At 44.0% G+C, this 22,794-nt stretch overlaps 2 protein-coding genes and 1 long non-coding RNA gene across 3 annotated transcripts in view; 2 read left to right on the forward strand and 1 right to left on the reverse strand.

The window, feature by feature from the left end:
• Positions 1 to 4,586: 4,586 nt before the first annotated feature.
• Positions 4,587 to 10,748, reverse strand: MRPS14 (mitochondrial ribosomal protein S14). The gene is made up of 3 exons (XM_037907426.2): positions 10,526 to 10,748; positions 8,766 to 8,924; positions 4,587 to 5,118 (listed from the first exon to the last, which is right to left on the reverse strand). Exons 1-3 carry the CDS (start codon positions 10,586 to 10,588, stop codon positions 4,936 to 4,938), a joined length of 405 nt encoding a protein of 134 aa, XP_037763354.1. The 5' UTR covers positions 10,589 to 10,748; the 3' UTR covers positions 4,587 to 4,935.
• On the forward strand, positions 5,497 to 12,647 carry LOC122461555. The gene is made up of 4 exons (XR_006283502.1): positions 5,497 to 5,856; positions 8,439 to 8,577; positions 9,908 to 10,252; positions 10,902 to 12,647. It is a non-coding gene; the product is annotated as an uncharacterized LOC122461555 (long non-coding RNA).
• Positions 12,648 to 12,827: 180 nt separating this feature from the next.
• Positions 12,828 to 22,794, forward strand: part of TNN (tenascin N) — a 49,828-nt gene continuing 39,861 nt past the window's right edge. Inside the window, exons 1-3 of the mRNA XM_007061231.3 lie at positions 12,828 to 13,385; positions 13,691 to 13,760; positions 17,225 to 17,296. The gene's annotated coding sequence lies outside the window, so the exon portion shown is untranslated. The remainder of the gene's footprint in view (positions 13,386 to 13,690; positions 13,761 to 17,224; positions 17,297 to 22,794) is intronic.

The raw sequence follows: 22,794 nt of genomic DNA on the forward strand, positions 1-22,794 counted from the left end.
TTTCTTTCCGTCAAGTGGTTTCCTCCTCTTCCCTGAAGAGTAGGAAGTATTTGTATCGCTTCCCTCCCCAAGAGCTTTTTATTGGTCTGCTCATCTGAAAACTGACAATTATACAAACATTGGAAACAGAAAAAAAAAACTTAAACTGTTGTGTCAAGTGTCAGAGGGGTAGCCGTGTTAGTCTGGATCTGTAAAAGCGGCAAAGAGTCTTGTGGCACCTTACAGACTAACAGACATATTGGAGCATAAGCTTTCGTGGGTGAATACCCACTTCGTCGGATGCATGTAGTGGAAAATTTCCAGAGGCAGGTATAAATATGCAAGCAAGAATCAGGCTAGGGATAACAAGGTTAGTTCAGTCAGGGAGGATGAGGCTAAACTTCTTTTAGCAGTTGAGGTGTGAACACCAAGGGAGGAGAAACTGCTTTTGTCATTGGCTAGCCGTTCACCGTCTTTGTTTAATCCTGAGCTGATGGTGTCAAATTTACAAATGAACTGAAGCTCAGCAGTTTCTTTTTGAAGTCTGGTCCTGAAGTTTTTTTGCTGCAGGATGGCTACCTTGTGTGTTAGTCACCATGTCATTTGGCTGCCTTTGGCTATTTGGTTCCTAGCCCTAATGTATTAACCCAGCTTAAGCGACTTTCTACATGCAGGAAGCAGGAGAAACTGTCAAACAAACCTCAGAAGGACAGACACGTCTAAATAGCTGAAGACAGCTTAATTATAGGAGTGGAATCTGCATCTTTGACTAGTTATTGGTTCATTGAGCTGAAAAGTAGCTCTTACCTACCGTTCTTTACAGAAGGGCAATGGCAAGAATCCTGTAGAAAGCATGCTGAGCAGATACCTGTTGCTAGTCAAGAGACTTGCTTAAGCGCACCCAGGAGAAGGTGAATGTGACCAGCTTATCCAGCATCTGCCTGCAGCAGGCAATCCACCCATTTTTCCAACCGCCTCCCCAAAATGCAGGAGACACAGCTGAGTAACAGCAGTGCAGTTAGTAGCCATAAAAAGGAAAGATGCAAGAACAATGTCTGGACTAGCACAAGGCAGAAGCGTAACTATTCTCTACCCTTTGTAAAGTTCTTGATCATTGACAGGAAGGTTCTGTACCAAACTAATGAATTAATAAGTTGCTATAAGCATGACCCCCTTTCTTTAAAAAAGGTGGTGCTGTCTACCAGAGCACAGTACAACTGTTGACTTTCTCCCACCCTACTTTGAGATGTTTAGGAGCCTACAGGTCAACAGAATTAAGCATTAGACCCCATGTTGGTTAATGTGTGGAATTCATTGTAGCTTCCCATATTAGCAGCAGGAAGCTGCTCAACCATTGCTGTGATAGAACATGAGCCTCTGCAGGCCTCGCAACTGGTAACGTGGGTAAAAGGTAGGATCAAATACACGCTCCTTCCAGCAATGTGAGGGATGGGGAAGACATCACAGAACAGGAAGGGGGCAGGGATCCTGTACACCCCAAAACATCTTGAATCTGGGGGGTGTTACCTGTCAGCTCTATATTCTTGGGGAACCAGGATGTAGTACCTAGCCCGTCTGACTCACAAAAGACCTCCCCCTCCCCCTCAGCCTTTGCTTAAAACCAAAAACAATCAGAAGAAAGACTTACAAAAAGCAATGAAAAGGCCATAGGAGACACACCTAAACACTGGGACAAAGGGTGACAGGATTAAGGAAACTCCCCTAGCCTCATTTGCATTGAAGATGGGACAGGGCGGCATCTCCATTAGCATCCAGAATGGAGAACAGAGATTCCAAGGTAAGAACTGCATAGAACTCTGGGACCAGAAAAGCAGGGAAGCACTGCATGATGGGGAATCTGTGCTCCACACCTGCACACACCCAGTTCAGTAGTTATCAGACCAATTCTAGTAATAATCCTTTATTGGTATCCAAAATAGTGAAGCTCTCTAATTGCATTGTGAGCTCCCTCCAAGGAACACCGCCCATAGCCAGGAATGATCAGTTCCTATTGCTTAGTCTGAACAAAACAACTTTGGTATACTCCCTTGAGCCATCAGTTCACCCATAAACAAATCTAGTGTGTTGTTTCTCTACAAAAACCCCTACCCATGCTCAAGTAAGTGTTCTGATGCCTGGATCCAAAATCTGTATCAGTTCTATTGGGACTTAATCTTCTGAACGTGCTGGGGGCTCTACCTGTCTCCAGCACTCCAGACCCTCAGCTACCACCACCACCTGGAACCTCCAATTGATTCAAGCTTCATGGAGTGGTGAGAACCCAGCTCTCTCTCGCTAGGTATAGCCTTCTGACCCTGACTTGTGTGATCAGTCAGTTTTCTAAACCTGACTTTTATAATCAAATTTAAGTTAGATTTAATAGTATAACTGTTTTGTTTCTTTGGCTCCCCTATGGTTATTACCTGGCAGTAAATAACTTTCATGGTTAAGCTGGTGTGACAAAGTGGGAATGTTCTTAATGTTTTCTCTGAATACTGTGTTGGTGCCTCAGTTTCCCCTAGGCATTTCTTAAGTAGCTAGGTGGTGGGATAAGGGTATGTGATTGTTAGAGCCCTAGAGGGCCAGTGTGATGGTGTCTGCATAGAGAATTGCCAACACCCTGTCTCCTGGCAACTGATGGCCTGGGCCCCTCTTCTGCAAAGGTGCCAACTGAAGGGGTTGGAGAACAAAGAGATCAGGTGGCCTCCTGATCCGGGAAAGGGACAAAGGTGAGAGGAGGAGAGTTTCCATTTGGAGCTGGTTAGGGAAATGGAGGGAGGCCCAGATGGACAGACCTGACTGAGGGGTCCTGTCCTCTGTACCTACAAGCTCTTCTTTTAGACCGTGTTCCTGTCGACTAATAAACCTTCTGTTTTACTGGCTGGCTGAGAGTCACGTCTGACTCTGGAATTGGGGTGCGGGCCCACTGGCTTCCCCAGGAGCCCCGCCTGTACGGACTCGCTGTGGGAAGCACACCATGCGAGAAGGGGATGCTGAATGCTCCAAGGTCAGCTCCAGGAAGGTCGAAGCTGTGTAAGCTTCTTGCCCTGGAGACAGTCTGCTCAGAGAGAGGAGGATCCCCCAGAGTCCTGACTGGCTTTGTATGGAGTAGTTCCAGAGCATTGCCCGGTGACTCCGTGACAGCTGGTTGCTTCTCTCTCTCTCTAGCCCCCCCGTGGATGGTTTTTGGCTTCCTCATTTTCCCTGCAGCAACGCTCCTCGTACCTAAGCTAAAGATCCCTGCAGCACCCAAAAATCCTGTGGGGTTTGCTTATCAAGTGGGTTACTATCAGAACAATTTAACATGGAAGTGAAGATAGGGACATGCTGAACCTGGGACATATGAGGGTGGCAGCTTGGAAGTGCTGCTCCACCCAGTCTGCTGAGTCCAGGAGCAAATAAGGGTGGCAGACTGAAAGTGCTGCTCAGGCATACTCTACTCCAGTATGGTGCCCATGGCATATGAGGGTGACAGCTTGGAGATGCTGTTCGACCCAGCCTGCTGAATCCAAGGGCCTATGAGGGTGACAGCTTGGGACATATAAGAGGTCAGCTTGCGAGTGCTGATTAACTCGGTCCTCTCAGATGCACTCTGTTAACGTGTGTGTGTTCATCTGATTCTGGGGCTGGAAGAACCGAGCCCTGGGGAACCTAGGTCCTGCAGGATAACTCCACTGGGAGGGAACTTGCAGCAGGGAGCAGAGCTCCATATGAGAACACAAGTGACACAAGCAGTACATTGACAGAAGTACAGAACATGCCCCCCCTTGCCCCCCCCCAGCCCCAAAGAGTAACCCTAATAAATGAGCATACCCCAAAGTAATGGGAAAATCTGATAAGAAGGGCTACTGCCAAATTCATCACCTGTGCTGCTTCACCACAGCAGGAATGGTTGACCTCTGCACACACTGCCTACAGCAGCGTATTCCTTTGCAGTGTGAGGGGAGGGAAGCCACAGGCTGTGACTAGCTCCCTAGTGCAGTACTCCCAGTGCCACATTCCTTTCCCACAGTCTACTGCAGCAGGAGAGGGAGGCTGAGTACACACTGCGCAGTATAGCTCTGATTGCAGGAGGCAGCAGCTCTCTCTGCCCCAAAGCAGATGTAGCATTAGGTGTTAGCTCACCTAACTCCCAAGGGATATGATGCTCTTGTTCCTATTTTGCAGATGAAGGAAAAACTAAGGCCCGGAGATGTTAGTTCAGTGACATGATTCAGAGGGTTGATAAGAGAACAAGGCCTAGGATCCAGGTCATCTACCCTGGCCTGCTCTTGAACTACTGCACCAGGCTCCCTAACTGCACGAAGGAGAAGAACTTCAGGACACTTCAGCTCAATGGGGTGTTTGTCCACTGCCAGCCTGGCCTGCCCCTAACATACAGATAAATTGAACAGGTGTAGTGTTTAAATACCTTAACTGAGGGTGAGCACACTTTCAGCTACTTGGCCGGAGTAGTTGGAGCTTGTCTTCATATTCACTGCAGCATACGTCCCTGCTACATTGTGTGATTCCTTGTTTTTAGTGATACTTTTGAGCAGATAACTATGCAAAAGAGGTCATTGCAATCTGAATGTAAAGAGCGAACAGGAATCACTGAACAAGTTTTGTACTGTTATGTGTTTTTAATTTAGATGTTCCTTTTAGTTACAAATCCCAGCTTGGTTTTATAACAGGGTAGCAACTCTTCCTGGCAAAATAAAACTGCCTCTAGCACAGCCTGGCTTGGTGCATTCCTATTCGTCCCTTATCCCATATCTCTTTGCCATCAGATTTGCAATAGTCCCCTCACAGTGGTATCCCAGTGACAGAACCTCTCTATCCCCTCCCCCTACTTGTTTCTGGTACGTTCATGCTGGACTTTAAACAAAAGGACAGTCTTGCTTTTTCAGTTACAGGAATGCATAAATTGGGCCCAGTCTCCTCTTTTTGACTGAGCAAACAAGTCCTAGTGGTGATTTACCACATAGCTCTCTGTATCCCAGACATCTGACTGTGGTCAGCCAGGTGGCGGAAAACAATTCGACTAAGCCTCCAGCGCCGCTTCACGCCTCGTGGACGGGATGTCAGGACACATCTATTCCGGATCCTCACAGGGCAGCTGTCACGTGGCAGGGCAGCAATCTCTTTATCAGCTATTTCCTGGAGCCAAAGGAAGGGCAATTACACACACACACCCTGAAGTTGCTATGCTGTATTTTGCCCAGGGTTATCTTTTTTAAGACAGTTTAGTGAATGGGGTATAGATGGACAGGCCTGAAGGCTTCCTTACCCACAGCAGAGGTACCGGCATGTGCCTCCTTCCTACCCTGGAGCCACCACCTCTCAACTAATGAGAGGGCAGTTTGCTCTCCATGCTCTTCTAGGTTCTCTCTCCTCAGACTTCCCATGGGATTTAATGGTTCCACTTGCTGGATGAGGACCCTGCTCCATTAGGAACTGAAAAGTGTCCTCATGTATTTCACCTAAGTCACTGAACAGTCCAGTTGGACAATTACCAATTGTCAGCAGTGTCTCTGTTAGAGAGTGGGCTGGCCCTTTAAGGGAGTTGGACTCAGCCCCATCTGTTTCATGTTAGTTACCTCCCCAGCTGAGAGGCTTCCAGGCAGATAAAGGAGTCTGTTCAGTGGGGGAGAAAGACCTACAATAAGCAGGACAAATCTTGCAGGGGACCCAGTGTCAGAAGAGACTAGGAAAGGTGTCTCAACTCCAGCCAGAAGGAAGGACCTGGCGGGAGCAGCCTGCAGGGAGGGGCAGGAATAGAAGCTGTAAGAAGAAGAAGAGGCTTGAAAAAACCAGCAGGAGTTGGGTTTTGACAAAGAACTGTTGAGCCCAGCAAGGGGCTGTGAATTTGGTAGTCAGGGAGAGGCTTGTTTTGAAGTAAGTTGACATTTGAACTGTAATGTTTTTATATCCCAAACTCCAAGAAGAGGTGTCTGATTCAGAAGAATCTGGGTACAGTCACATTGGGAAACCCAAAACAGGGAAACTGAGGCAGTGGCAGGGTCTAATGCTGGATCAGGTAAAATGGTGTTGCATTCAATTACTGTTTCCCTGAGGCTTGCAGTACCCTTGCAAAATTTCCTTCTCCTAAAAAGGTCATGTGATCTCAAAGGGATAAAAGGTCAAGAAACCGCACAGATGACCTACTTCTGTTTCTTACCTTTGCAAAGTCAGTGTAACTGTATGTTTTACCTTCAAACCAGATGCTTCAGAGCTTTATGTACAAAGCCTAATACTTTCAAACAACCCTACAAGAACAAGCCAGTGCAACCACATTGAGGAGTGAAGGTAGGTAGTTAGGGAAACAAGTCTTTAAGGAAGTACATTTCAAGCCACAATTTGTCACAGATAGCAAAAAATGATTTTAGAAAATAGTGTCCTTTAAATTAGCAAATTAAATGTAAACTGCCATTTTTCAATAGGGAGTTTGTAGCATCAGCTTTTGGAGGCTGTAAGTTGTTATATTTTCCACATTACAGCTACAACAGATAGACAAGTCTGATTTGTACAGTGGAGTTGCTCAGAATTAACTGGTGCCTTTCTGATGCTACTCAAAGAGGAACAGATTCTGAAAGGCATATATCTGGAGTCTGTTGCTTAAGTGTTTCTTTAGAGCCCAAACAGCGTGGATCTTATTTTCCATGCTCCTCTTCCCTAGTTCTGAAGACTAGTAGGGGCACTAGAATGACAAGGAGATTTTATACTGAACAGTTCATTCCCCACCTTAAGTCACATTCACTACTACAGTAGCTAGCTGTGACTCTGAAAGATGACCACCACTACCTGGGGAATATCATGAGCAGATAAACCAATAGAAATCCTTGTTTTTATACAAAATGTCCACTGCAGGCTGGTGCTACCTCAATACTGGTAGGTGAATATGCCATGTAAAGGCCAGCTCATAGCAATGAGAACGATTCATGGTATATCTCACTCAAAAGGGTAGGTAAAGCCATCTCTGTGAAGGAAACTCCACAGCAAATGTAGAGGGGGAGAGAGAGAGAGAGAGAGAAGGAAGACAGACTGAAACCAGGACACAATGAGTATGTTCCCCATGAGGTATCAATTGTTCCTTTGGTCTGAATTAGTTTCTATTAGGAAATAGTTTATATGCTAGTTATGTGAGCAACCACCCAGAAAATACTAGAGCACTCACTCATCCAGAGAAGTCAGAAGGTTCCCTACTACAAATCAACTCTTTCTGCACCCCTTTAACAAACCAGTCAGAGCAGAATCCTAACTTATTCCCACAATCACCCCTCACAGCAACAGCTCGGGTGCATTATTCCCTGGTAAGTCTATAAAGATTGCTAGCTTTATTTTGGAGTATAAATAAAGCTTCCAGACAAATAACTGCTGAAGACAGAGTTCTGAGGAGAAGTCTTGCTTCCTGTTCTCTCAGTGCCTCATTCGTTTGAGTCAGCATCTCCTGTTGTAAATGCTGGCACTGGGAAATAAGGAAACTGATGGCTTAGCTAGGGGGGAAAAATGCTACCTCCAGCAGGATGTTTTAACTACAGAGTCAGATCAGCAGCACTTATCTTTCTCCCTTTTTCCCCACTCTAGCAATTTCTATAGCCCTGGTGACGCCTGCAGGCTCTATTAGGGTTTTCAGATGGGTGGGTTGAGGTAGTGGTGACTAGACAATAAAAATCCAGAAATTTATATCTAAAGGTCCTGATCCTGGAAAGACTTGTAAAAGTCTAATTTTAATAGGGCACACAGCCCTGTTGAAATCAATGAGACTACTTACCCATATGCTTAATCTCAAATATGTAAATCTTTGCAGAATCATGTCCCAAGATTTTAAAGTAGTGTGGGAGCAGAAATCAGCCTGGATGTACAGCATTTCTTTAGGAACTAGTAAACTAGACCTGTAGTGAGCAAAACTGTGGGGCACACCCCCCTAGGGGGGCACAGAGGAACATGCAGAGATGAGTGGCAATGCCAGATAGCTTGTGCCAGCCCCCTTGGGGGCAGGGAGGGAGCACCTCCACCCGAGTCACCTCAGTGGGCCACCTAGCCCATGGGTCAGTGTGCCATGCCAATTTCTGCTCCCGTTATCCTCTGTGCAGAGTGCTGGCTCCACCCCCAGGCTGAAAACCCAAGAGGGGAGGGGGCAGGTATTGGCCCTGCCCTAGCAGTGCAGCCTGTCTGCAAGGTAGAAGCAGCCTGCAGGTGAGGAAGCCTTGGCTGTGCAGTAATGGAGGGGGGAGGCACAGACAGATTCCCTAAATGGTAAGTGGGGATGCAACTGGAAAAGTTTGTGTACCACTGAACTAGACAGTGAACCTCCCATACCTAAAGGGGAAATGGCCCTCACACACCCATTAGTGACAGTTACAGAAGGAAAAACAAGACTCCAGGAACATCAATAGGAACAATGAGGCTGTTCACTGTACCCCTGCAGGACATAACCACTTCCTGTTCTAATAACCTCTGATGACTTCTGATTTTAGCAGTGGCAAAGGAGTTCCACCCAAGAGATTTTATTCCTGTTGAGAATGACCCAAAAGGGACAAGGCTCTGGAGCTGAGTATCAATACTAAGTAGATGGCTACATGATGTGAAGTGAGCTTGTGAACTAGATGGATGCAGGTATTCTAGAGTGACCCCCCCACCCAGAATCTGAAGCCTGGCACTGGCTGCACAATTAGATTCATACGAAGTAGCTTGTGATGCTCAGAGAATGCTGCTGCTGCTTCAGCAGCAGCAGTGTGGGTGTGCATACCTTCTCCCTAAAGAGTTATGGTCCCACAGGAAAGTACAGATGGACTTTACTTTACCTGCAGTTCTTTAGGCAGGATGTTATTTTTTCGGAGAGCGTTGATCCGCAACCTCTCATCTGCATATTCATAAGCCATCTTCCGTCTCTTTACATCACGCAGCATTCTCCAGTCTACATAGTAACCCCGCACTTGCCCTCTACAGGGCAAAGGGAATATCTAACAAAAGGGAAAATATAAAGGTTAAATCTGCAGCTTCCAGTATTTTATCACTTACCCAATTCCAAATATTGCTTATTCCAATTTACTCTTCCTAGCATCTACCTCATTTGGATTCAATCACTGCCTTCACTGACTCCTCTGGTCTTCAGGCCTGACAATACTGGCAAGTCACCCTCTTCACCCATCCAGGGAATTTAATCCTGTAGCTCAGCAAATCACACCAGCTAGCTCTGTTGTTGGCCTGGCCTAGATCATGAAATTCTATCATGTCTAAGGACACAATTGTTGACAACTGTGATCTGTCATGTTTAACAACCAGTGTGGACCAGGACAAACTGTATGTAGTTTCAAGTGTTAACATGATTGTTGACAGCTATGTTCAAACACAAAATTCTGTAGCATAGATAAGGCCTGCAGGATCATACATCCCAGCACAGGTGTGTTTTACACAGCATACAATGGAGTCTTTTAAGACTGTCAAGATTTAAATACACAGTCCATAGTCATAATAAAATGCCCTACTAGCATGTAGCACAAGGAGACTTTGATCTTGGCTAAGGCACGACTGGAATAGAAATCATCATAATAAATAAAAGGGCTGTTGGCACCTCCTAGAACCCGTAGAAAAAAATCCAGGTTTTTTCAGGGGTGTGTTTTTTTGTTTGTTTGTTTGTTTGTTTGTTTTTTTGGTGCTGGGATCCAGTGTATTTTTGGCTAAGATCAAGTATCAGTAGTCTCTTGGCCTATCAAAGACCATGATCAAGTGTCTTGATGTTTTTGGTCTTTTGGCCTCGAGATGAAAACCTTGTCTGTGTCTCTTAGATAATATTTTTACTTCACAGTCTAAGTTATATCTGTTTAATAGCCCACACAGTCTCAATAAAGGATATATCATGTGAGACACACACACATCAAATATCCTAAAGGGCCTTTTCTATTTCTAGCTGCTAAACTCTCTTCCCTTGTTTTTTTATCACTAGGGATCTTTCTGTGAAAACAGGATTTTTTCTGTAGCTGACTCTCTTCTCCTGCTGCTGGTTCTTCACCTGCAGTAGTCTGGAAAGGTTGAGAGCCACCGTCCTAGACAACACTGCCACTCTCTAAAGCCAAGTGGCACACTCCACAAAATGCTTCTCCAGACACGCTACCAATCCTTCCCGCCTAAATTAACGGACCTGAAGCCAGGAAGACCGCACTTCACCCAGGGGCGAACCCAGGGGGACACCCCGTGCGCGGCACGGAGAGCTGAAGATGAGACACAGACCAACCCAGGGGAGGGACGTGGGCCGCTAGGCAGCGCCGCAGAGAGAGGGCACCGGGCAAGGGTACGAAGGCTGCCGGGGGAGGGCTCCCGAGGGCCGGGGGCAGGGAGTGGGGGCACTGGGTAGGGACTGAAGGGGACCAATGGGGATGGACCGGGGGCAGGGGGGCACCGAGGAGCACGGATGGGGGCGGGGGCAGGGGCAAGCAGAGAGGTTGGGCTCGGGGGCCAGTCGATGGCGGGACAGTGACCGGGGGCCCGGGACAGGGAAGTTACCAGCCCCAGCGCGAGCCCCGGGGAGTCCCCGAGCCGGGCACTGCCGCCCGACGGGCCTGACCTGCCGAGCGGCCCGCAGCGCCCAGCCCAGCATGGAGGCCGCCATCTTCCCCGCCTGGCGCATGCGCCTCGAGCCACCCGTCGGGCGGAGGGAAGGGGGGGAGCGGGGAGGCGCCGGGGGAGGCGAGGCGTTGTGGGAAGGGGAGGGGTGGTGGGTGGTTGGGGGAGGAAGAGGAGTTTTGGGGAGGGGTGGTTTGGGAGGGGTGGTGGAGGAAGGGAGGTTTAGGGATGGGGAGGGGGGCTTTGGAGGGGGATTTAAGGGAGTTTGGGGGGAGGGAGAGGTTTGGTGGAACCAGGCAGAGCCATGGGTTTCGGTAATAGGACACATTGTTCATTTCCCTTCTGCAGCCCAACCCCTGGCATCTCTCCTATTTCAGGCCCAGGGGACCAAGCTGCTGACCTATGTGACAGAGTGAAATCCACAGGAGGTGAAAGCTCCTGGCCAGGAGTGGGAGATCCTGTCCCGTCTCCCCATGAAGCCTGGAGTTCACAGCCCCGAATGGCACCCTTCGAGTTTGTCAGTCTCTGCCAGCGTGCTCAGTGCTGTTATGAACAAAGGGGGACACAGGCCCTGTTCCGTGGGTGATGCCCCACATAACAGGCTCAACTAAAGAGACGAGCCCCAGAGGTGTCTGTGACAAATTAACCATTAGACCTATGCAAGCAGCTGGGCTCCTCTGGCTAGTCTATCTAGCTATAGAGCATGTCAGGCTCCCCCATGCTCTGCTCAGACCTGCACTGTGGCATTATGGGGTCACTCCTGCTTTACTTCCTCCATGTGCTGAGACTTCCCCACACCCATAGGCAGCAGTATTGCCACCATGTACACCATACACACTCTTTAGACACGGATGGCCTGATGTTCCTTGGCTTTCTGTAGAGAACATAAAGATGCACACAAGGGTGTGCATCTGGAATTGGGGCAAATTCCCAACATAGACAAGGCCAAAGATAAGGAGGAAAGTCAGCACTGTGCTGGGGAAGGGAGAGGAATCCCTAGTTCCTGATCTTGTTGCAGCTGCTTCTATACACAGGGAGGAAAGAAGAGCTGGGTTAGAATTGCTATATCTGCTTCCCAATGAGAGTGAAGATACTATAGTACTTTCAGAGTCCATCATTACCGAGGCTGCTGGCAACCCACTACCACTGCAGGGCTGATGAGAACTCTTGCCACCACTCTCGGAGTAAAAGGGGTGGATCTTTTGCTCTGTATGCCTTTCCTTTTATAGTGAAACTCCACTTTAAAGTGCTTTTGTGGGGGGGGGGGGGACCCAAACCTTTTTTGAGGGTTACACTGTGTAGAAACTTCATCCCTGTGCTGATGTCAGTCTGAATAAATACCTCCCTCATTAGATTAAACTGGTAGTCTTTGCAAAACCTCAGGCTAAGCGTTTGTGCAGACCACAAGGATCTGATGTTGGGAGGGGTGAGCTTGTAAAACTGATTGGGATGGAGTTCCAACAGGAAAATATGATGCAATGCAATTCAGCAATACACCACACAATGTGGTCACTTTCCATTTAAGTATGTCTGTGCTGCATGTCCATAATTACTACACATTTGATTTATCTCTCAGTTTCTTTTTCTCATTTCTCTCTTTCTGTTTCTCAAACTGCCTCTTCATCTGCCTGGCTATTCATAGGTCTTGTTCTTGGTTTTTAGTAGCTAATTTACAGTGGCAAGATTTCACACCACCTCAACTCACAAATTTTGATTAAGGATGTGTGGTTTACAGACAAAAGAACAATCATGACCCTCTCACCAATGAAAAATGACTGGGAAATTCTGCATGTGCTGTGTGTTTCTTCCTGTACTATATTGCCTCAAAAGAGTAACTGCCCTTTTGCACTGTGCGGAATCTCAATCGAGGTGCGTTAAAATAACTTTTTGCTGTAGTAAGCAGAGTTGTGACTTCAGGTGGAACGTATGTTGGGCTCTTCACTTTGAACTCAACCTCTTGATGAAATTAACAATTCATATCTACTGGCTGGAGCATCCAAAAAGTCTTGCCTTTGAAATTATCTCCTTTCACAGGCCTGATGTGCTGCCTTTTGTCCATGTGACAGGTTTCCTGTTGAGACATCTGAACAGAGGCAGAGGGGTTCCAATGTGTTTCGACGGAAGCACAGGTTTCAGAGTAACAGCCGTGTTAGTCTGTATTCGCAAAAAGAAAAGGAGGACTTGTGGCAGACTAACCACTTTATTTGAGCATAAGCTTTCGTGAGCTTATGCTCAAATAAATTGGTTAGTCTCTAACGGAAGCACAGTTCCTTGCGGTTTGAGTCCTGGGGATTGAAGTCTATTTATGCACAGCAGAATCAGTAGCATAATGAACCCTGACCACTGCCAAAGAACATCAACCTTGTCCATGGCCTGAGGAGACTGATTTTATAGTTGAGAGGATAGTTCAATCTGCAGAGCTTATTATATCCTTGATCACCCTGCCAACCTCAGTGCTACTTGTGGTGGATAGTTTCTGTCAAGTGGACGTCTGTCCTCTAGGCACTGGACTGAGACAACAAACTCGCATCACATAGGCTACCAAAGTGCCAAAATATGGTAGCAATTTTCAGTCACTACTCACCTGATATGGCTCAGGACCAGCAACCAAGAGGTGCAAGGCTCTGGGCTAAATCCTGGCCCAGGCGCTGGCCCCTTTGCACTGCTTGCAGAGCAAAGCAGTGAGAAAGCTGACCTAAGAGGGTAATTGAGGTCTGGTATAGGAGACACTACAACTGTTCTTACATCAAATGAAGATTCCCCTACACCGAGGGAATCCCCCACCACGTGAGGAGCACAAAGCTCTGGAAATATGGGATATCCAGGCTCACGGTCTGCAACTCATTTATGAGCAGTTTGTTGTGAGTATCTGATACTAAAAACTCAAGCTATGTGCATCTGAACACCTAAGTTACGTGTTTCTGGTCCCTGACTGGCTGAATGGAATGCTTAAAATCAAGTTTCTGGTGCCTGCAGAAAGAATGAAATACTTGCTTTTCATAGATATTCTCTAGTATTTGCTTGAATTCTCTGTTTCTGAAAACCTGCTGGCCAGTGAGCTCATTGCTAGAATATTTGTGGAATGCAAATGCAAAAAGGGACACAGACAGAGCCAAAGAGATTTTGTTTAAAAAAAATCAAAATAATTGTGCATTATTTTTTGCAGCATTTGCTCTGCTTTTGTCCTTCATCAGCTGCAGGGGGCGCTAGTGAGTCCAGATGGAAAATGGGCAGAGGTGAGTGTGGGAGGTGCTGTGTATGATGAGTATAATCCTGGGTAGGGGGATATATAAGGAGATTGATGCCCAATTAAAGATATAAAGCAATTCAAGAGGACAAACTCAGCTCTGAGCTCTGTTATCGCTCTAATTTAAAATCCTGCTCTCCCACTACAATTTAGTGTCCCATTTGATCCATCCAGTGCAGAAACAGTAAATGTGCAGATGTGTACACTCTAATACACACACGCTGCGAAGGCTGCTGAACGAACAGAATGACGATTGAACAACTGGCAGGGCATGTAGGAATCCTGCGGAATATTTGCTATCCTGTACATGTCCCTGAGGTATTGGCTGTAACAATGTGGGAAAGGTTCCATAATTCCCAAGTACTGTGTTTCACCCTTTAGCTTTACTAAATTAGTGATTTAAAATATTTCTTATTAAAAAGCAGGTTATCTTCTCACAAACCTGCGATCCAAATTCTCCTCCCCAATATAGCCCCTTTCTACCGCTCATGAGGTGCAACAGGGCCAAGGCAGGACAGGACGGGGCATGTCTGGAGCCATACTGCTGTGCTCCAGCAATTCTTAGGTGGGGATGGTTCCTTGGAGACCATTACCAGCTAGTGTAGTTTAGAGCCTCCCCCATGCTAGAGCTGGAGCTGCTCAGGGGAAAGAATCAGGGAACTGTAGCTGGATCTCTGATAGCCACACTCCTCTTGCTCTGCCCTGGGCAGATCTCAGCACAGGAGAGAATCTGCCCCTGAACTGTTATTTTCTCTAATAGTTTGAGAATAATACAGTTTGTCATGGATATAGAGCATAACATCTTTGGGTAAATACTGCTCTCGGAGCAGTCTGATGGATCGTGATTCTGATGGTCTCTGCCTGTGTGGGCAGAGCCTGCTGGAGTTCTCAGATCAAGTTGAAATCAACCATGCTTATCAGAAAGCACAGTTTTGCCTTTTTCTGAACTTCTCTTGGAGTCCTTTCTGCTCTCCAGTTGCAGCAACCATTTGGAAAAAGCAAATGAACAAATATGGCATATCGGAGTCCTTTAAACCAGGAGAGCCAATAGTTTCTTTAATATGGGTCTTCAGCATGTCCTTTAGCATAAACAGTTATGTTCAAGTGATTTCAAACAATGTCCAGAATCTCTTAAAAGTATGACTTTGAATTCAATTCGCCTTAGCTGACAAAGTTTCCTTAACGTCTTTTTTTCCCCTTCTAGCAGTCCATTGTTGGTGAGAATTCTTTACTCCTACAGCTCAGACATGACACCTTGACTTGCAGTCATAGGGAGTGTTTGGAAAAATACCCTCAGTGCAATAAAGTGCACCATACTTCATATCAGATCCCAGCAGACGAGAGAAGGAGTGATCAATACATGTCTATGATACTTAGATTTGCATGGTGCCTTGCATTCCAGAACGCTGGAATCCTCAACATCCCCATGAGACAGGTAAATGTGATTGGGTTAGATCGTGAGCCCATTCTGAGCCAGGGTGGTCCCCTAGTGTAAGTTAGGGACAGCCTGCACTCTAAATTGCTCCAGCTGCCATTGGTTCCAAGAAGCCTGTGTGGTAGATGGGAATCAGCAGGCCCCAGAGACAACCTGGGCATGGCCCCTTTCTCCTGACTATGCTCCCTGTGCTAGCAATAGGAAAAAATGGAGGCATACAAACTAGGCTTGTGGAGAATTGGCCATGGCCAGTTGTGCTGGGCCTCGCTCCCCTAGTGGGGAGGCATAAAGTACTGCACAATACTGGAAGATCTGGGCCATTGTCACCATGTCACAGACTGAGAAACTGATATTGAGAAAGATTAATTGACTTGCACAAGGTCACGCAGTATGTCAGAATCAAAAAGGGGCTAGAATGCAGCTACTCCTGGCTCGGAGTCCTATGCTTAGATCATTGGACCATGCTGCTTCCTCTGAATCAGTTCCCTGTAGGCAAAAGATCAAGTGATAATGAATAAAGAAGGCAAGAAGTAAACCCAGAGTTCCAAGCCTCAAAAATAAAAGTACCCAAGGCAGCTGCTGGTTACAATAGGGTTCAATCTGGAGTACTGGAAGGAAAGTGGTTTAACTTTCCCTGGCCCCCCAAAATGGCTCCACATGTACACAGCAGAAATCTTCTGTCATGCTTGTGTTAGAGCCCCCTTTCCCTCGTTCCCCCTTATGAACTCCCCACTCCTTCAGTGGTGTAGTATCATAAATTCAAAAGGTCTCTGCCATTATCAAGCTTGTCATTAGTTTGTGGAAAGAGAAAAGGAGTACTTGTGGCACCTTAGAGACTAACAAATTTATTTGAGCATAAACTTTCGTGAGCTACAGCTCACTTCATTGGATGCATTCAGTGGAAACATTAGTATGTGGGTTTTCCCTAGTGCCTAACAGTTGCCAAACTCCACCCAAGAAAATTGTAAAGTTTTGGGTTATGTCCCTTACAAAATCTGTGTGGGCTGCAGGCTTCATTTGAGAACCATTTCAATAACATTTTCAATAATTATGTCAATACAAAGTTAGATTTTTGTTAAAAAGATATTAAATTTTTACAAAAAATTGGCAACATTGTTGACTTTTCCTGTGAAAAATGTGTCTGTTCTTGAAACATTAAAAATTATAGAAAACACTGAAATGGGAATAGAAATATTTAGTTTACCAAAAATCAGGTTTTTGAAATTTTTTATTTATATCATTTTTTAAATCTATTTTTAAGAGGTCCATTTCAAATCTTCTGAAATGAAAAGAGCTTCAACATTCTGAAAATGTTCATGAAAATAGGTTTTTATATTTCAGTCAGCTCTAATACTTTGTAAGAATAATGGCTCAGATTCTATGGAACTGTGCCAATTTACTCTAGATTTGCCTTGTTGTAGGTATATAATTTTATTATGTGGGTGATATAAAAGAAGTGGTATCCTTAACTTTTAATTTGCTTTCTTTTAAGTACTTGAGTTTTGCTAATGATGTGATAGATAAAGTGGATGAGGTAATATCTTTATTGGATCAGCTTCTGTTTGTGAAAGAGACATGCTTTTGAGCCCCAGTGTTGTGATTTAATCTTAACTGGTTTTGAAGTGTACTATACTTTTCCTTTTTTTGTGTTGAATACACCCAGGCCTCAGCAAAATAATGCTTTAAAAGTTCTTTTCCATATATGGGACTTCACAACAATTCTGAGATCTCTGCTCCTGTTTTTGCAAAAATATAAACATCTGCTGGTTTTTAGTCAAAATCTAAACATAAAGTGATAGGGTCTGATAGAATGAGAGAGTGAGACACAGTGAAGAATTTTTCACCATCTCTCAAACCTTCTTCATTCCTTATGAAAAGCTCAGAAGGGAAACACCCAAGTGTCTCTATTGGCTCCTTTCATCTCGTCTGAAGGAGATTTAAACTCCCAGAGGGGAAAGGAGGCATCAGAAGCTGAGCTGGGAAGAGAAGAGCAGTTGCTAACCTTTAGCTTGCTCCAGTTTCCCATTGTAGGTGGCAGCCGAAACAGAAGGACCCTACTGCTTATCAGACAGCTGAAGAATATCCTAGAGGTAAGGGGAACATTTTTCTAGTTTCCTTTAGGACAAGAAATGGGAATACTCTTAGATCTCGATGAAGCATAAATAATCATTGTTTTCCCTTTTATAGCACCTTTCACCTGAAGACCTCAAAGCACTTTACAAAATCTAATGAAATAATGACAGGTTTCAGAGTAGCAGCCGTGTTAGTCTGTATCCGCAAAAAGAACAGGAGGACTTGTGGCACCTTAGAGACTAACAAATTTATTAGAGCATAAGCTTTCGTGGGCTACATCCCACTTCATCGGATGCATAGAATGGAACATATAGTAAGAAAATATATATATATATATATATATATATATACACACACACACACATACAGATAAGTTGGAAGCTGCCATACAAACTATGAGAGGCTAATTACTTAAGATGAGCTATTATCAGCAGGAGAAAAAAACTTTTGTAGTGATAATCAAGATGGCCCATTTAGACAGTTGACAAGAAGGTGTGAGGATACTTAACTTAGGGAAATAGATTCAATATGTGTAATGACCCAGCCACTCCCAGTCCAGTAGGAGAACACTTCAACCTCTCTGGGCACTCAGTAAAAGATTTAAAGGTGGCAATTTTACAACAGAAAAGCTTCAAAAACAGACTCCAGCGAGAAACTGCTGAGCTTGAATTAATATGCAAACTAGATACCACAAACTTGGGTTTGAATAGAGACTGGGAGTGGCTGGGTCATTACACATATTGAATCTATTTCCCTAAGTTAAGTATCCTCACACCTTCTTGTCAACTGTCTAAATGGGCCATCTTGATTATCACTACAAAAGTTTTTTTCTCCTGCTGATAATAGCTCATCTTAAGTAATTAGCCTCTCACAGTTTGTACGACAACTTCCAACTTATCTGTATGTGTGTGTATATATATATCTTCTTAATATATGTTCCATTCTATGCATCCGATGAAGTGGGCTGTAGCCCACAAAAGCTTATGCTCTAATAAATTTGTTAGTCTCTAAGGTGCCACAAGTACTCCTGTTCTTCTAATGAAATAAGCCTTACAACACACCTGTGTGGCAGGTAAACGTTATTAGAATACATATTTCACAGAAAATGGTGTTCCAGTTAATATATAATATATGTTCCAAGTTAAAAGGTTTAAACTTGCTCAAAGTGTTTTCCTTCAAAGAAAAACAAATATTTAGAGTGAAATGCTGTCTCCACTGAAGTCGATGGGAGTTGTCATTGACTTCAGTGGAGTCAGGATTTCACTCCTAGACTGGTTATTTCAGGCTCTGTTGTGTTCTTTACGCTTTCTATTTCAGCCACTAATTTCTATGGTTTTTCATTTGTTTTAAAAGGCTCTTCCTCTTGCCATGGGATCATACTGAGGTTGTTTATTCATATTTACATGTTACGACTGCAACACAAACTAATAACAAAATGCTTGATACATAAATTATCTACCTGCTCAGCAGCCGCTTTCATGCCTTACAGTGCACATGTCACTTCACAAACTCCATAGGGCCAAATTATTTGAAGCTCTTTATCATCAGGTCAAATTAAATAGACTGATTCTTTTCCATAAAAGTATTTTATTTATTATACTGTTTATGTCAAAAAGATGACATTCCACTAGCAAAACAAAACTAAAGAAAATAGGCAGACGTGATCAGTTATAATAATACAGCATTTTAAAAAATTCTCTTCTCTTAAAGAGAGAGGCTTACTTTAATAAAATAAAAGGAGTACTTGTGGCAACTTAGAGACTAACCAATTTATTTGAGCATAAGCTTTCGTGAGCTACAGCATCCGATGAAGTGAAAAAGCTTATGCTCAAATAAATTGGTTAGTCTCTAAGGTGCCACAAGTACTCCTTTTCTTTTTGCGAATACAGACTAACACGGCTGCTACTCTGAAACCTTTAATAAAATAACAATTAATGACAGGTAAAAACCCCAACCACATACTGAATTAATAATGTAAATATCTGATTGGTAACTAATATATATAATAAAAGGAAGCCTCATAGCTAGCATTACACCCTTGCTACAAAAACCTTATTATATTAAACAACTAAGTTGGAAAATAGAAAAAATTAAAAAGCAAAGATGCAGAGATTTTTCAAAGCTGTCTAAGGGATTCAGACATAAATCATTCAAACTAATTAGGAAACCAGGTACATACAAAAATGTAGACTTTGTAGAAGAGAAAATGCATGAGAAGAAAAAGATAGAGAAGACCAAAGATTTACCTGACTGGTTTCCATTCTGGTTTCTAATAACGGAAATCATCCCAAACTTTTGTAGACTTAGGTAAAGAGTCAATTGGTGAGTGATATCCTTGAACAAGGCAATAGACTCATGCAAAGAAACAGTCTAACCAAGTTGGATTCGGTTGTACTCAAAGCAGAATATGGTCAGCTCATATTATAGCTATAATAACCCTTTCCTTTTGGAGCCCAAGATGTGTTTTGTGTTTCAGAATTAAAATCAGAATTAAACTTAAACGTGCACGCACGCACAAATCACATTCAAAACATCATCCCACACAGGGAAATAAAATTGTTAGGAGCCGCTTTCTACAGGAAATGGTGTTGAAAATAGCAGCACAGCCTCAGTGCAGAAAGTCAAGATTAGAAATTCAGTCATTTACACTAAATAAAGTTTATGGAAACTCTGTAAAATAAGTAACTTGTCTCTTCAATCCACATGGCTGAGTGCCCCACTAGACTGGATAAAATGAGTAAATGCATAATAGGAAGCAAATGGCTGGGAGATGGACTAGAATATTAGAGAACTGAATAGATATTTTCCATTTCTAGATTCTGTGAAACTTGGGCAGAGTGGATATTGGGTATTTTGTGAGGTGCCAAAGGATATAGGAAAAACTTCATGAATGAGTTCTGCTTTTCACTGTTGCTGGTGTCTATTTAAGCACTTTTCATTGGTACAAAGTTGCAATATTAACAACATAAAATGGCCCAGATTCTGCTCTCATTCACGCTAAGATAAATCAGGACAACTTAACTGATTGATTGCAATGGCATTACTTCAGATCTACTCCAGCGTAACTGGGAACAGGATTTTGCCATGTACCTCCTGAGGATGCACCCCTTTCCTATCTGCAAGCTGCTATTGCACATCACCCTGCTTCAGAGCTATTGAACTCTTTGCTGTATTAAGACCCTAATAATTTTATAGCCAATATCTGTGTTATGGATATTAAGGTGGAACTAATGGTGGCTACTCATACTCGATAGCATTTGAAGTCTCCTGAACCCAACCCCAGCGTTCCCAGGTTCAGTTAACTAGGGATGGAATTACTATTTTGCACAATATTGGTTGCAACATATGTGGAAAATGTTTGGCCACTTCCCCTTAGCTAGCCCAGAAAAGAGCCTCTTCAAGGAGCCAATCCCCACCACCTTCCTCAAGAAATGTCCCTTGACCTTGATGCTCAAACCTGTCTGTGACCTTCCCTTTCTCAGCAAAGAGGTTTAGAAGCAGCCTTCTTCCACCTTTCCAATAACCACAATATCCTTGGCACTTTCATTCTGGCCTTATCACAGAAACTGCTCTTCTTTAGGAATAGCACAGCACTATGGAATCCCACAAGGTTCAATTCTCAGCCCCCTGCTCTTTCTCCTATTTCATGGCCATTTTTCCTCTGCCTTTAATTTGAGCTTACACTGCTAACTTTTACAGTATGCACATATTTACCGCCTCACTGCCTTTCTTGACTACTGTGTCTCAACTTCCTTTAGCTAAATATCTCAAAGACTGATGTGCTTCCTTTGGGGAAAAGAACCATCTTCAAATATTACTCCGTTTCCTCGGTTTCTCTCCTGGATGGAGACCTTGCATTTGACTCCACTGTCTGCAATGTTGGAGTTACCCTTCACTCTGGACTCTCCTTCTCCCAGGCTTCCTATGTCTGTCTGTGAATCTCCCTATCTCCACCTTAGCAGCATTGCCTGCATATGTCCCTCTCAGTCCCACCTCTGCTGAAATCGACATCCGTGGTTTCATCATCCCTTGCCTTGATTATAGTAGCTTCCATCCCTGCAGTGTTCCCATGCTTTAACTAACCCATGCATATACAGAAATCTGCTCACTACCTTCTCGCCTATAAAAAGACATGTAACCATATCACCTATATCTTCAAACAACACCCCTGTTTTCCCTCCACTTCAGGATCTGGTTGAAAATTAACCCCCTTGTTTTTAAAACCCTTCATAGATTTGCTGCATAGCCTTTGGGCCGGATCCTCCGCTGGTGTAGATCATTGACTTCGCTGGAACTATAATCAGGCCATGACAATTTATACCAGCCAAGCAGCTGGCTCTTTGTCTCTCCCTTCCCCTTTCTGTTCATCCCACTTGCCTAGTGTCAGCATCCTCCCTGCCTCATATTACAATCTCACCATTATTGGTCCAAGATCCTTCTCCTTTGCATCTCCTGCCATCTGGAACAACCTTCGTGCATCTCTCCACTTACCTGACTGTGCATCTATTTTCATCTGAAAATGTCTCTCTTCCACCGCAATTATTTTTTTTTAACTTTGTAAATCTAGTATTTAATTTAAACATTTGAGTCCATGCTAGGAACCATCCAGTTGGATCAGTGACTTTTATCTAATGTTTGTATTGTGCTAGCACCTACAGACCTGAAGCTATTTGGGCTCCATTGTGATAGGCACTGTACAAACATATTGTAAATTCTAGTCCCTTCCCTGAAGAGCTTACAATCTAAAATGGTTAGGAAAGTACAGCTACCTTATTAACTACCTATCAAGTGGCTTTGTGGTTTAGGTACATCAGCCTTGCATAAGAGGTTGTGGGTTTAAATCCTATGAAAGCACTCATAGAAGATGTTAAAACTATGTTACCTTTTAAATGTTTGCGTAGATAGTAAATTCTGTGGGGCAAGGACCTATTTTGTTTTATGCTTGTACGGTGCCTAGCACAAAGGAGCTGGGGTGATAAAGTGGCACTGCAGTACAAGTAATATATACAACAGCCAGTTAACTTGAAGAAATACCGTTGTCCAAAACAGCAAATTGCAAAATTCAGTACACTAAAATACACAGGCAAAGACATTAGGAATGGAAAAGACCTACAGGATTAGATCATCTTATCCTTCCCATGAGAATCCTGTCTGTTCTCTACAGTGTCTTATTATCTAGTGTTTTACTAAGTTGAGGTTTAAGTGTCACAAGCAATGTATCTTCCACCACTTTTCCTTAGGAGACTATTCCATAGTCTAATAGATCTGACTGTTAGGAAAAAAAATTCCTGGTATTCAATCTAAACCTTTCCTTTACTCAGTTTCACCCTATTACTTCCAGTTACATGATCTTATACATATGACCATAATGTTCTCAATGAAAGATTGGTTACATCCATCCTCTTTTTCTTAAACAGCAGGGGAAAATCTCTTTTATTACATGATGTTGAAGCCAGAAGTACTGGTATCCTCTTTCATTACACTTGACAGAAGTGCTATGTTCAGGACTTTTTCT

The sequence above is a fragment of the Chelonia mydas genome, chromosome 8, assembly GCF_015237465.2.
Source record: "Chelonia mydas isolate rCheMyd1 chromosome 8, rCheMyd1.pri.v2, whole genome shotgun sequence".
Lineage (NCBI taxonomy): Eukaryota > Metazoa > Chordata > Testudines > Cheloniidae > Chelonia > Chelonia mydas.